We start from the raw sequence: 13,669 nt of genomic DNA, 5'->3' as shown, positions 1-13,669 counted from the left end.
GCTAAATCTAGGATACACGTTCGTCCGTGTCGCCGACAATACAACAATCGTCAACCGGCCGTAGTGGCACAAATATCACACGGAGTGGCCGTTGGACTGGCAGAGAATCTTCGTCGCTCTGAAGGAAAAGCTAGTGTTTCACTCCGTTGTTACTGACAATTACTGAAAGAATCCGTTGGCACAATAACGCCGGAATTTATTCGTTTGTATAACGCGCTTCTAATAATTTAAAGCGAACATTTAATTAATTAAATTGAATAAATGTAAATAATCTCAGCAACATTTCATGTGTCCAGCGAATTGAAGTCAACTTCATTGGTCTCAAACACTGCTTCTGCATTCTGTGAGAAGACTAGCTTCAATTTTGGCAATCCTGAACACAGTCCTTCTATCAGTTGACTGCCTACCGTTGACAATACAAAAGTATAACACAAGAAATTTAACAATCAAGCTATCACCTTTTTTGCTTGGCCTTTATTCATCCTTAAGCAACACCTCAGTTACAAGTCTGTTAATCGTCCTTGAACACTGTCCCTCTGTCAACCGACTGACTAACAGTGACACAACTACATCACAATTTTTTTTTACAATCGAAGTATCACCTTTTTCACTTGTCTGTTATTCATCCTTGAACAATTCCTCTGTAGTAAGACTGGCTTCAATTTTATATTCCTCATTCAATGATGAACACAGCCCCTCTGTCAGTTGAACGGCTAACGTTGACAATAGAAAGTATAACACAGGAAATTTTACAATTGAGCCATCATCTTTTTTGTTTGTCTGTTATTCATCCTTGAACAATTTCTCTGTGACAAGACTGGCTTCAATTATGCACTCCTCGTTCACTGATGAACACTGCCCTTCTGTCAGTTGACTGGCTAACGTTGACAATGCAAAAGTATAACACAAGAAACTTCGCAATCAAGTTGTCACCTTTTAAGCTTGTCTGCTATTCGTCCTTGATCAATTCCTGTGACAAGACTGGCTTGAATTGTACAATCCTCATTCAATGCCGAACACTGCTCTCTGTCAGTTGACCAGCTAATGTTAACAACAAAATGTATAACACAAGAAATTTTACTGTCGAGCCATCACCTTTTTTCTTCATCCTTGAACAATTCCTCTGTGACAAGACTGGCTTCAATTGTACACTCTTCATTCAGTGCTGAACACTACCTCTCTGTCAGTTGACTGGTTAACGTTAAAATACAAAAGTATAACACAAGAATTTTTACTATCAAGCTATCACCTTTTTATTGCGTGTTTGCTATTCATCCTTGAACAAATACTCTGTGACTAGACTGGCTTCAAATGTACACTCCTCGTTCTATGCTGAACACTGCCCTTCTGTCAGTTTACCAGCTAATGTTAACAACAAAAAGTATAACACAAGAAATTTTACAGTTGAGCCATCACCTTTTTTTTTCATCCATGAACAATTCCTCTGTGACAAGACTGGCTTCAACTGTACAATCCTCATTCAATGCTGAGCACTGCCCCTCTGTCAGTAGACTGGATAACGTTGACAATAAAAAGTATACACTGTAACACAAGAAATCTTACAATTGAGCTATCACCATTTTTCTTCATCCTTGAACAATTCCTCTGTGACAAGACTGGCTACAATTGTACACTCTTCGTTCAGTGCTGAACACTACCTGTCTGTCAGTTGACTGGTTACCGTTGACAATACAAAAGTATAACAAAAGAAATTTAATAACCAAGCTATCACCTTGTTTTGCTTCCATGAACAATTCCTCCATAACCAGACTGGCTTCAATTGTGCACTCCTTGTTACTGCCCCTGTCAGTTGACTGGTTAATGTTACAATACAAAAGTATAACACAAGAACTTTTACTATCAAGTTATCACCTATACTGCTTGTCTGTTATTTATCCTTGAACAAATACTCTGTGACAAGACTGGCTTCAATTGTGTACTCCTTATTCAGTACGTGCTGAACACTGCCCCTGTCACTCGACTGGCTACCATTGACAATACAAAAGTATAACACAGGAAATTTTATAATTAAGTAATCACATTTTTTTGCTTGTCTGTTATTCATCCTTGAACAATTCCTCTGTGACTAGACTGGTTTCAATTGTGCACTCCTCATTACTGCCCCTCTGTCAGTTGACTGGCTAACATTGACAATGCAAAAGAATAGCACAGGAAATTTTACAATCAAGCTATCACCTTTTTATTGCGTGTTTGTTATTCATCCTTCAATAAATACTCTGTGTCAAGACTGGCTTCAATTATGCACTCCTCGTTCATTGATGAACACTGCCCTTCTGTCAGTTGACTGGCTAACATTGACAATACAAAAGTATAACACAAGAAACTTCACAATCAAGTTGTCACCTTTTTAGCTTGTCTGCTATTCATCCTTGATCAATTCCTGTGACAAGACTGACTTGAATTGTACAATCTTCATTCAATGCTGAACACTGCTTTCTGTCAGTTGACCAGCTAATGTTGACAACAAAAAGTATAACACTAGAAATTTTACAGCTAAGCCATCACCTTTTTTCTTCATCCTTGAACAATTCCTCTGTGACAAGACTGGCTTCAATTGTACACTCTTAGTTCAGTGCTGAACACTACCTCTCTGTCAGTTGACTGGTTAAAGTTAAAATACAAAAGTATAACACAAGAATTTTTACTATCAAGCTCTTACCTATTCTATTTGTCTGTTATTCATCCTTGAACAAATACTCTGTGACAAGACTAGTTTCAATCGTGCACTCCTTGTTCAGTGCTGAACACTGCCCCTGTCACTTGACTGGCTACCATTGACAATACAAAAGTATAACAGGAAATTTTACAATCCAGCTATCACATTTTTTTGCTTGTCTGTTATTCATCCTTGAACAATCCTCTGTGACTAGACTGGTTTCAATTGTGCACTCCTTGTTACTGCCCGTCTGTCAGTTGACTGGCTAACGTTGACAATACAAAAGGATAACAAAGGAATTTTACTAACAAGCTATCACCTTTTTATTGCTTGTTTGTTATTCATCCTTGAACAAATATTCTATGACAAGACTGGCTTCAATTGTACACTCCTCGTTCAATGCTGAACACTACTCTCTGTCAGTTGACCAGCTAATGTTGACAATAAAAAGTATAACAAGAAATTTTTACAATTGAGCTATCATCACCTTTTTTGCTTGTCTGTTATTCATCCTTGAACAAATATTCTATGACAAGACTGGCTTCAATTGTACACTCCTCGTTCAATGCTGAACACTGCTCTCTGTCAGTTGACCAGCTAATGTTGACAATAAAAAGTATAACAAGAAATTTTACAATTGAGCTATCATCACCTTTTTTGCTTGTCTGTTATTCATCCTTGAACAATTCCTCTGTGACAAGACTGGCTTCAATTGTGCACTCCTCGTAACTGCCCCTTTGTCAGTTGACTGGCTAATGTTGATAATACAAAAATATAACACAGGAAATTTTATAATAAATCTATCACCTTTTTTGCATGTCTGCTATTCATCCTTAAACGATTACTCTGTGATAAGACTGGCTTCAATTGTGCACTCCTTGTTCAGTGATGAACACTGTCTCTCTTTCAGTTGATAGGCTAACGTTGACAATATACAAAAGTATAACACAAGAAACTTTGCAATTAAGCTATCACCTTTTCTTCCTTCATATTCCTTTGTGACAAGTTTGACTGGCTACAATTGTACACTCCTCTTTCAATGCTGAACACTATCTCTCTGTCAGTTGAGTGGCTAACGTTGACAATACAGAAGTATAATACAAGAAACTTTGCAATCAAGCTATCACCTTTTTTGCTTATGTTATTCATCCTTGAACAATTCCAATAGAATAATTGTTGATATAAACACAATCTAAATCTGTTGAAGCACAATCTAAATCTGATTAAACTCCACTGGTTGTTAGTTTTTGTATTGCATCTACTAAGGCTCACATGAAGTTTCAAGCCAAAATATGCCACTAGTTTAAAGTAGCGCTTTGAGCGCTTCCAAACTCCTCTGATTGCTAGAGGAAGCTCTTAGAATGAAATGATCGTTTTACTGACAAAATTATTTTCTAAGCCACAATCGTCCCAGTGCTGAATTGGATTGGATTATAAAGCCACTACTGCAATATTAGTGCACTCAGAAATGTACAGTAAAGTTCTCTCTTAACTAAGTCAATGTATCAATAATTTTCATCTTCTGTCGAATACTGGTCTGAGTAATCAACTCTGTCAAGGACTGCAGAAGAACTTATCTGGCTAAAGAATGTAAAACAATTGTGTACATAAAATATGTAATACAATGTTTTAAATAATATCCACCTGTTACTGTTAAGTCGATGCCTATCTCGATCTCTTGTTGGGATAAGCTCATCTTCCCTCCTGCAATTTTGGGATAGAAAAGCAACGCTTTAGAGATATTTTATAGAGTTTATAACATGCCTCATCCTGTGATGTCCACCACTACTTCCCTGCAATCCACTACCTCCCTGTAACCTGGTACCTCCCTGCATTTCCCTACTGGTCAGAAACAGTCTTATGCATGAATTCATACCAAACTAAATTATTACCTATGCCGTGCATTTAATCTAGACAAAACACTACTATATGAAAGATAAGTTGTGCTATTGACATACAATATGTTATAAGCTTACCGCTGGTGTTGCATAGTTTGTCTAAAGTATCCCTGCATTGGATGGCTAAGTAATGTAATCACAAATAAATTAGTTTCATGCAGCATAGTATATGTTAATACCCAGCATGACGGTCAGGTGTAGTAGTGGACAGAATATTGTTGACTGCTGACAAAGGAGAAACAGTGTTGTGCCCACCTCTAAAACAGATGTATATAAAGATGTATTCTAATACACTTATACACAGCAACCCACCGAGTGAACTGCAATGATGATTGTGGAGTTGACGTACTAAAAACCATTGAAATGAATACAAGCCATACAAAACTATAAAATCACCTTGGATTATTTGCATCAGGATATGAAAATGACGTCAGTTGTGACTGAGAATTACTAAAAAAATATGGCAATAGAATAATTGTTGATATGTACACAGTAAATGAACTTACGCAATGCTATTGCGACCATCACTCTCTGAAGTGCTGTAGGAGAAAATATTAATTTGACCATAGGTAATCAATACCCCATAGTGGATTGGAAGCACCATGTCATGCCAATTTAAAACTGTTACTGACTGCATTTCGCACCTGAAGTATTTAAAAACTGTTTTCTTTCCAAAGATTCTGGTTTACTGCCTGGATGTAGTTTGATTTTTTTTTTGTTTTGTTTTTTTGTAGTAGTAGTAGTAGTGGACTTGTTCTGAGTTACGTAAGTGTGAGTTTGGTCAACTTATGGATACATTGGTGGCTAAGCCTCTGCATGGAAAGTTCCAGGCCTTACTAAATTCTGATGAAATGGATTCAAACTGGAGTACACGTTGGTTGAAGCAGCACTTACACTTTGAATTTGAATCGACTTTGTGTGCCATACAAGATCAGGTTATTGCTACGCGAATATATGAGTCCAAAATTATGAAGAAAAACAGTTGCCACACTTTCCTGCAGGACCTGTGGACAGGCTGAAGAAACCATCCTTCATTTGTTGTGTGCCTGTCCAGCATTGGCACCTACTGTTTATTTATATCGCCACAATTTAGTAGCACAGATCCTGCACTGGCATTTATCACGGGTGTACTCTTTACCATTGTCGTCTAGATCATAGTATACGCACAAGCCCATGCCTGTATTGGAAAACTCACTAGCAAAGCTACTCTGGGATTTTGGCCTTGTGACTGAGAGTCATCATCTTTCGAATCATCCCGATATGGTGTTATATGATTATAGTCGTTCTGTTATACAGTGTTTTGAAGTATATCCTGTCCAGCATATGTGAATGTGGTGACCAAAGAGACTGAAAAGGTTAACAAATACCAGCCCCTAGTAAGTGACCTTCGTCAGCTTCACCCACACATGTCCATTGAGGTTATACCAATTGTTATTGGCTACACTGGTGTGGTCTCTCTACATAGTAAACAGTTGTTTAACAAGATCCCTGGTTTTCGTGACAGTTTGTTTTACCATCTGCAAAAAGCAACTCTCATTGGAACTATTCGCATTCTGCAAACACTACATCTTTTAAAATTGTGTATATATCTTATGTTGTACACGATGCAGTCTTATATTTCTGTACTCCTGTACATGTGAATTTAATCAAATAATTAGTAGTAGTAGTAGATTGTTTCTTGGGTGGCGAATGGCCTTCTACTCAGTACAGGCAACTTTTACATAGTGTTGACACAACTTTGTGAAAATGGCAGAGCAAACAAAATTTGTGATGTTTGTACCGGTATTTGTTTCGTGGTATATTTGGTCCAGTTTAGCCAAGTACGCATATTTTGCATCTCATATTAACCTTTTCACGCTAGTCAAATTTCTGACTTATTTACATCAGTATGCCCTTATTGAATACATTCCTTAGATTCCATAGCAGTATGCCAGTAAATAAAACATGTAATCACAAAATTCATTCCCTACAAAGTGTACAGTAGAAAAGGGTGCAAAGCTCATAAGATTAGGTGGCACTTAGGAGTTTCCAATCCAGTATGATATGTTAATTATTCATAATTTTACTAACCTGTTGACTGCCCATTTCACTGCATTAATTGGGACAGGTAGAGTGGAGGGTGTACTCTCCACCCTTGGCTTGGCAACATACCGCCCCGTTATTGCACTTTGCTCTTGTCTTCTTTGATCCAAGTCTGCTTTCAGCTTTTGCAATTCTGTGTACAAATGTAAATAGCTAGCACACTATAAATACATATATTACTCCAATTAAATATGTGTATTTACTTATGTGGCCAGTATAAAGATGTTATGTTGTTTTGAACAGATCTACAAGAAAGGGGTCTTATAGCCTTTCCAATTGCATGTACGTGGCAATCCTTAACTTGTGAGTATTGTACCAGCCTAAATTTGGTCACCTTACACTCTTAACATAGCACTATTCCTGGATGTAATTTTACGACAATAGGTTAAACACATGATGAGTTAGGACTTGGAAATCCGGAAAAGCTACAAGACCCCTTTCCACTGATTCAGTCACAAATGGGCACATACGAAAGTGAAACCAATGTTGACCAGTATAAGACTCTCTAACAGTACTTATATGTAGTACTCTCAAGCTGGATATACTGTTGAGTCTGTTATATCCACATGTATATAGTAAGTGCATACTATTTAGTAAGAGTATACAGTATAAATAATAATATGATATTCCTACTGGGGAGAGGTCAATTCAGGAGTCAAAATAAGTGTGTCACTACAACAAATGAAATACTGGGTGGTCTCATTTAGTTACTGAGCAGGTTTTGAATATGTGCCGGATCTTAAATGAATGCCTAGTGCAGTCAATTTCATGTCATTTTATAAACAATAAATTAAGGCAGAGCTCCATTATTAAGCTTGATCTGCGCAAAATGTTGGGGAAAGCACCAAGAATACAATGCTAAGGTGGAAAGTTGATTGATCGATGCTGGTCACATAAGGTGCTTCATATATAATTGTCAGTCTTGTTTAGTAGCCAGCTAAAAAGAACTAAACTATCAGGCCAGAAACTGAGACATTACATTTCACATTACACAATTACAGGGAAATGCATACTGATTATTCATTTAGTTTTGAGGAGTTACTTTGTATGCAAACATACCATCAGATTCCCATGGAATATGATGTACCCTCACACTGCCATCCTCATCACAACTTTCATCGGTCATATATTGGTAGTCAATTGCTAACCACTTAACCATCTCCCTCTCCGTCTTGATCATCTTCTTCCTCCGTTGATACAGCTAAATAAATAATGATATTAGCATTGTTTGCTTCATGTATATACATGCATTTTTAACTTGCACGAAAATGTGTACTAGGTGTAAAATGGTTGGATCGGGATCGAATGTGCATTTGAGTATAGCGTGAAAAGCCCTTAAGTGTATGTTCTTGTAAAGTCTCAGACTGAGTTTTTTTTTGGAATTACAAAGTATTAACAGAGGAGATTGGTCACGCATCATAAGCCTATGATATAAAATCTGAAGTATTAACCACAGTAAGTTCAATTTTTATAGCAATTGCAAGTATACAGTAGGGAATGGTGCTTAATACAATGGTTGTAATTTATGACTGCAACAATATACATAGCTGAAATATGTGCCATCATGCAATGGTGACAGAGTGGAGCGCTAAAGCTACTCGTGCCTTGATTTCTATCTGGGGCAAGCATAATGTACAAGAAAAGCTGCATTAAGTTTCCAGGAACAAGACAATCTACGAAAACATAGTTGCCAGCATGTGCAAAGAGGGATACTAGTACGACTACAAACAATGTTGTACAAAATTAATATTAAAAACCTGAAAGCAAAATATTGCAAGGCAGGAATAACAGTGCTGTGAATCTGTGTACAAGTTTTTATACAGATATACAATGTGGATAAAGAATAACAACTGCAACAGGTAACAGCTGGAAAGTGTTTAGTAACTGGTAATTAGGTAACAGTGTATCAGCATTTGCCTTTTGAAAGAACGTAGAATTGAACTCTGGCATTGTGTACTTTTCCTGGCCAACCAATGTTCACATAGTGATAAAAACCTTAGCATTTGCAACATCACCATGTTGCTTACTGCCACGTGATCTCAAATTGCATGATAAAACCACCCTGCATAATTCATAGTGTGAATGAATCCAATCCAGCTTGAGCCTATAACCACAGTCAGATCTATTTGGAATGCGCATCTAGTGTGAAAAGCCCTTTAGCTAATAGATTATAAATATTTAATAGTACAATGCAATGTTGGGTTCTTGCAAATCAACATATTTTTAAACTGTCAGTGTAACCTTTAAACATATAAATCACAAAATACTTAAGGCTAGCTTTGTTTAATGACACTGCATAAGATTCAAAAAGTGATACTGAACTATATATATAGCACAGTGAATCGTATTCATATTAACACTCTAGCGAAGGACAATGGGTGTGACAATCATATGACAGAACAAGACAGCATAAAAATCAGAGGTGTACCAATACTGATGCCCGTGCCAATACCATTGATATCAGATCAGTATTGTACAAAGCTAAAGATATCACCACTAGACACTCAACACGTTCATTATATGTTCAACTATCACTAAGTAAGTATCCAGCAACAAAATAGGTTCATTGGGCTAACAAAGTGGTCAATACAAAGCCTTTGTCAAACTTTTAAAAGTAATGCTACACTTGCTTTGTGAGTATTCTAATATATTAGAGCAGGTGAATCCCTATGTGATTAAATTATAGTAAATATTTGAAGAAGCTTGATTGGAGATTAAAGTGCACAATGTCATGATAATTAAATTAGTACTATTACTATGCACTAAACTTGCCTAGGCTTCAATGCTTTGTATCAGTATTAACTGATGATTTCACCACAAGTATTGATTTTGGAAGTATCGGTAGAAAGGGTATTGGCACACCTTAGTCATTGTAAAGACCATGTGCAGCTACATACCTTTCTCTGGTATCCTTTCCGCTTTGCTTTATCCTTGTTTCTGACAACAGCAGCTTGCCTACTCGCTTGAGAATCATTATAAGTTCTTCTACGAGATTCATAGTATCTGTGAACTGCACCTATATTGGAGAAGATATATCACATAAAAACATTTACCTTAGGCATTCACAAGCTTGCAATCAACCAACATGGTAACTGTAACTAACGTTTGATTGTCAAACTAGTATACTTTCTTGAATGGCATGAAGCAATTTGTTCTACCAGTTCTTGGGCCACTGCTTGATTGTGTGGGCTACCAAACCTATATAAATATCAAACAATGTTACAGGTAATTGCAATGAAGTACACTTACAGTTCTGAGGAGTTGAATACGTTTGTTGCTTTGCTATAAAGCTCCTTCACGATTCCCTAAAATTATAAATGTGCTACAACACAGCTTCACAAATAAAAACATACCAAAAGCTTTCTTGGCAACTTCTTCTTTGGGGCGGAATTTTCTTCATTGTTGTTCGGTCTAGCAGATTTGATCTCTTCCATCGTGTTGTTTAGTGTCGTCATCTGCATCTGTAAGTTTCTCAACTCGCTGTGCATCTGGTTGCAAACGATCAAAGCAGCTTGGCCATCCTGGGCACTAGATATGAATTCTTCTCGCGAAATATCCCATTCTTGTAATGGTTGGTGCTGGTCCTCCCTGAAACTCTCACCAGGAGCATGTCCGTAAAAGTGTGCCATCTTGTAAGTTGCCACGAGGTTGCACTACCAGTATTCCAATAAAAAAAAGAACACCATGTGTTTCACGTCCGTCGCCACGAGGTTGCACTACAGACAATTGCGGAATCTATGCAACACAGGAAGTCAATGGAAACGTGAGCTTGTTACGTAATTCGGCACCTTTTCAAAGCAAATGGATCACGTTTTCGGTTTTCGCTTGATGGTTTTTGTTGTAAAGATCGCGTACCAGTACTCCAAATAGAGAGCTTTCACGTGCGTCGCCGCTTCCAGTACTACAAATAAAGGGCAACACATGCTTTCACCTGCCTGCGACCTCCCGCGCTACTAGTAAATCGTGCTATTGGTATTATGGGTGAATTACAAGACACAAGTCAAGAAAATGAATTATTTATTATGGTAAGGATGTCTAACATGACTCGTGACGCTATATTTGTGCTGCTTTTGCAGGCCTTGTACAAAGATGACGCCCAACTATCTACTCCCACAACAACTGAGGTATATCTTTGTAATCAAACAGCCCTTTGTGAACAGTAGTACTAAGGTGACTGCTAGTTTGTTCAGTGTACTAGGCATGGTGAAATCTAAAGTAGGTGACCACTGCTGTATGCGGTATGCCAGGCAAGATGTAGTAATCTTGACCAGGTGACCGCCACTGTGTGCGGTATACCTTGCATAGTGAACCTTGACCAGGTGACCGCCACTGTGTGCGGTATACCTGGCATAGTGTAACTTTGACCAGGTGACCGCCACTGTGTGCGGTATACCTGGCATAGTGTAACATTGACCAGGTGACCGCCACTGTGTGCGGTATACCTGGCATAGTGTAACTTTGACCAGGTGACCGCCACTGTGTGTGGTATACCTGGCATAGTGTAACTTTGACCAGGTGACCGCCACTGTGTGTGGTATACCTGGCATAGTGTAACTTTGACCAGGTGACCGCCACTGTGTGCGGTATACCTGGCATAGTGTAACTTTGACCAGGTGACCGCCACTGTGTACGGTATACCTGGCATAGTGTAACTTTGACCAGGTGACCGCCACTGTGTGCGGTATACCTGGCATGGTGTAACCTTGACCAGGTAATAGCCGCTGTGTGCAGTATGCTAGGCATGGTGTAACCTTGGCTTGACTGCTGCTGTGTGCTTGTGTGGCATGCCAGGCATAGTGTAACTTTGTGACCAGCTGCCAACCTCTGTAGTCTTTATATAGAATCTCAGGAAGTTTTATTGCTACTGTGTTTAAGCAAAGCATTTTATTGCAGATGTATTCAGATCCAACAGCTAACTTTGATGCAGTAAGGAAAGTCAAAACTCACAAGGTATATAATTAGCACTAAGTAGCAATACATATTCTTAAGGTTTCAGAGAGGAAAGAGATCTCACAAAGCAATTAAGAGGAGAAAGAAAATTCACATAATCAGAAATGCTAAACAACGACAAAATCTACTATTGCCTGTTGGAAGTGATGAACCAGAACTACCATTAAGTGAGAGACCAGAGCTACCAGAACCTGTTGGAAGTGAATATGACCAAGGACCAAAGGTACCAGGAAGTGAACTTGATTCCAATAGCAAGATGATAGTCGAACCCAATAATACAAAATACAAGCTTATAGAGCTACCCCCAGAGCTTGCCTGCAAGTTCACCATGCGTCCTTCTGAATTCTCTCCTCTACCTGTTGGTATTATAGAGGATGACGCTGAAGATGAATCTGACATTGAATCTGTGTTGCCTGTGGCAAAGAAACTGACATGTAGCAGGGAAAGTAATGATACAGGGATTGTTGACCTAAACCACACTAATAGAGCTCTGTTGCTGGATCCCATTGTGATTCCTATTGAAGAAGAAAGCCCCACTATAAATACAGGAAATATTCAGTTGGATTGTAAATTTATTCAACATATCAATGCTGCTTGACATGAAAGAAATAAGGCTCTTCATGTTGCCCAGATATATAGAGATTTAGCTGAAACACTCCAAAAAGAAAAAAGGAAAGTTAACACTGAATTAGAATCTCGCATAGAAAATGTTCAAAATTTTTGGCGAAACCAAATTGTGGAAGGCCAAAGTCGTGCTGGTCGAATATTAAGAGCTGCTTTATTCAGAAAATAATAATACTAGCGGCAACAAAGTTTAATCATACTGTAACATAATCCCTGTGTATCTCATGTTTATTATGGCACAATATGTAATTATCAGTCCTGAATACCTGGCATGGAGCATGTTCTTAAATGTCAAATTATACGTAATTGCTCTATGCTAACTCGTGTATGCCCTTTGCATGTGTTGCACTTGTTATTGTGAAAAACTACTGTACCACATCTCGGAAATATCCCAAATTTATAGAAATATTATCCCAAATTTTAAACTAACTCTCACCATAGTTATACTTATGCAGCGTAAATAACAAATCATAAACAAAACTTCAAAGCTACTGGCGATGCTACAAATACAAGTTCACGAATATGTCCAAAGTCAACAGACATTTCCCCATATGTACAGCGGTATGCTATTCGTTGCGCTGGCATGTATGAACACACACTTTCAACTTCATCCAGCGTTGATGATATAGTAGCAGATTTTCCAAAAAAATCAAAACATGGGTGTTTTTGTTTCCACTTAACATAACACAAGGCAAAGGAGCGAGGGGCTGGGTCACCTACAACTGTTATGGTGTGTTTCAGAAAATACTGTATCACTCCAACACGACATACAGAATAGTCAATATTCATTAAGCAGCTACCATTTCCTGGCCAGTATGCCATTATGGTTGATCCAACTTTTATCAGATCATTGGCTAATGCAATTTTCTTGCTCTTCGTGTAAAATAAAGACATGATTTGTATTGAAATGTTTGGAAGGAGTTGTTCATAAAAATATCGCAATTTATCAGCTTCTTCACTAGTCAAAATGTTTTCAAATTTTGGCGGAACAAACTTGACACAATCTTCATTAGTAGATAATTGAAATAAAGTTAAATCAAGCTGAGAAATTGTTGCTAATTTCAATACATTTAATGCTTCACCTTGCAAAGTTTCTTGCAATGACCCCTTCACTTCTAAATGTAAATCATTGGAAAACCACTCATTCTGAATTGACATTCGCTTGCTGGACTGATGTCTGATAAATTTACTCAACAATTGCACTTCAATGTTTTTATTATTTGTAGGGTATCCACCAAGTATACCATTGTATCTTTCGAAGGGGAAGCACCAAAATCCATGTGTTGGTCCATAATCTAGAAAACAATCACGTAAATGCATGTGAAGATGTTGGTTTGGTGTGCATGCAGCTTTCCCATAAAGTCTTTCAAACTTTTTACAAAACAATATCAAATACTCATCAGCCTGTGCAATATTATCAGATGTTATGATTCGTGTC

The 13,669-nt window shown here is 37.9% G+C and overlaps 2 protein-coding genes and 2 long non-coding RNA genes across 22 annotated transcripts in view; 1 reads left to right on the top strand and 3 right to left on the bottom strand.

The window, feature by feature from the left end:
• The window catches only part of LOC136258576 (uncharacterized), a 291,117-nt gene that overhangs the window by 122,442 nt on the left and 155,006 nt on the right, over positions 1-13,669 (top strand). The gene's annotated exons all lie outside the window — the stretch shown is intronic.
• Positions 279-3,117, bottom strand: LOC136258900 (uncharacterized). Of its 17 annotated transcripts, none has more exons than XR_010703110.1 (16): positions 2,997-3,117; positions 2,681-2,942; positions 2,527-2,622; positions 2,365-2,472; positions 2,197-2,309; positions 2,041-2,141; positions 1,873-1,985; positions 1,733-1,814; positions 1,564-1,673; positions 1,250-1,512; positions 1,096-1,191; positions 934-1,041; positions 754-878; positions 603-698; positions 459-551; positions 279-403 (listed from the first exon to the last, which is right to left on the bottom strand). It is a non-coding gene; the product is annotated as an uncharacterized lncRNA (long non-coding RNA). The 17 variants fall into 17 exon arrangements; XR_010703099.1 differs by having other exon boundaries at positions 603-878; positions 2,681-2,789; positions 2,843-2,942; XR_010703098.1 differs by having other exon boundaries at positions 603-878; positions 2,681-2,785; positions 2,843-2,942.
• On the bottom strand, positions 3,166-3,840 carry LOC136258901 (uncharacterized). Its single transcript, XR_010703111.1, has 5 exons — positions 3,805-3,840; positions 3,653-3,749; positions 3,485-3,595; positions 3,330-3,429; positions 3,166-3,274 (listed from the first exon to the last, which is right to left on the bottom strand). It is a non-coding gene; the product is annotated as an uncharacterized lncRNA (long non-coding RNA).
• LOC136258339 (uncharacterized) lies at positions 4,748-10,286 on the bottom strand. The gene is made up of 10 exons (XM_066051660.1): positions 10,011-10,286; positions 9,907-9,962; positions 9,761-9,855; positions 9,555-9,673; positions 7,717-7,858; positions 6,646-6,790; positions 5,082-5,114; positions 4,972-5,025; positions 4,888-4,923; positions 4,748-4,832 (listed from the first exon to the last, which is right to left on the bottom strand). The coding sequence occupies exons 1-10, from the start codon at positions 10,284-10,286 to the stop codon at positions 4,748-4,750; spliced, it is 1,041 nt and encodes a 346-aa protein (XP_065907732.1).

Source organism: Dysidea avara, chromosome 6 (assembly GCF_963678975.1).
Source record: "Dysidea avara chromosome 6, odDysAvar1.4, whole genome shotgun sequence".
NCBI lineage: Eukaryota > Metazoa > Porifera > Demospongiae > Dictyoceratida > Dysideidae > Dysidea > Dysidea avara.
This window is presented reverse-complemented; position numbering and strand designations above follow the sequence as displayed.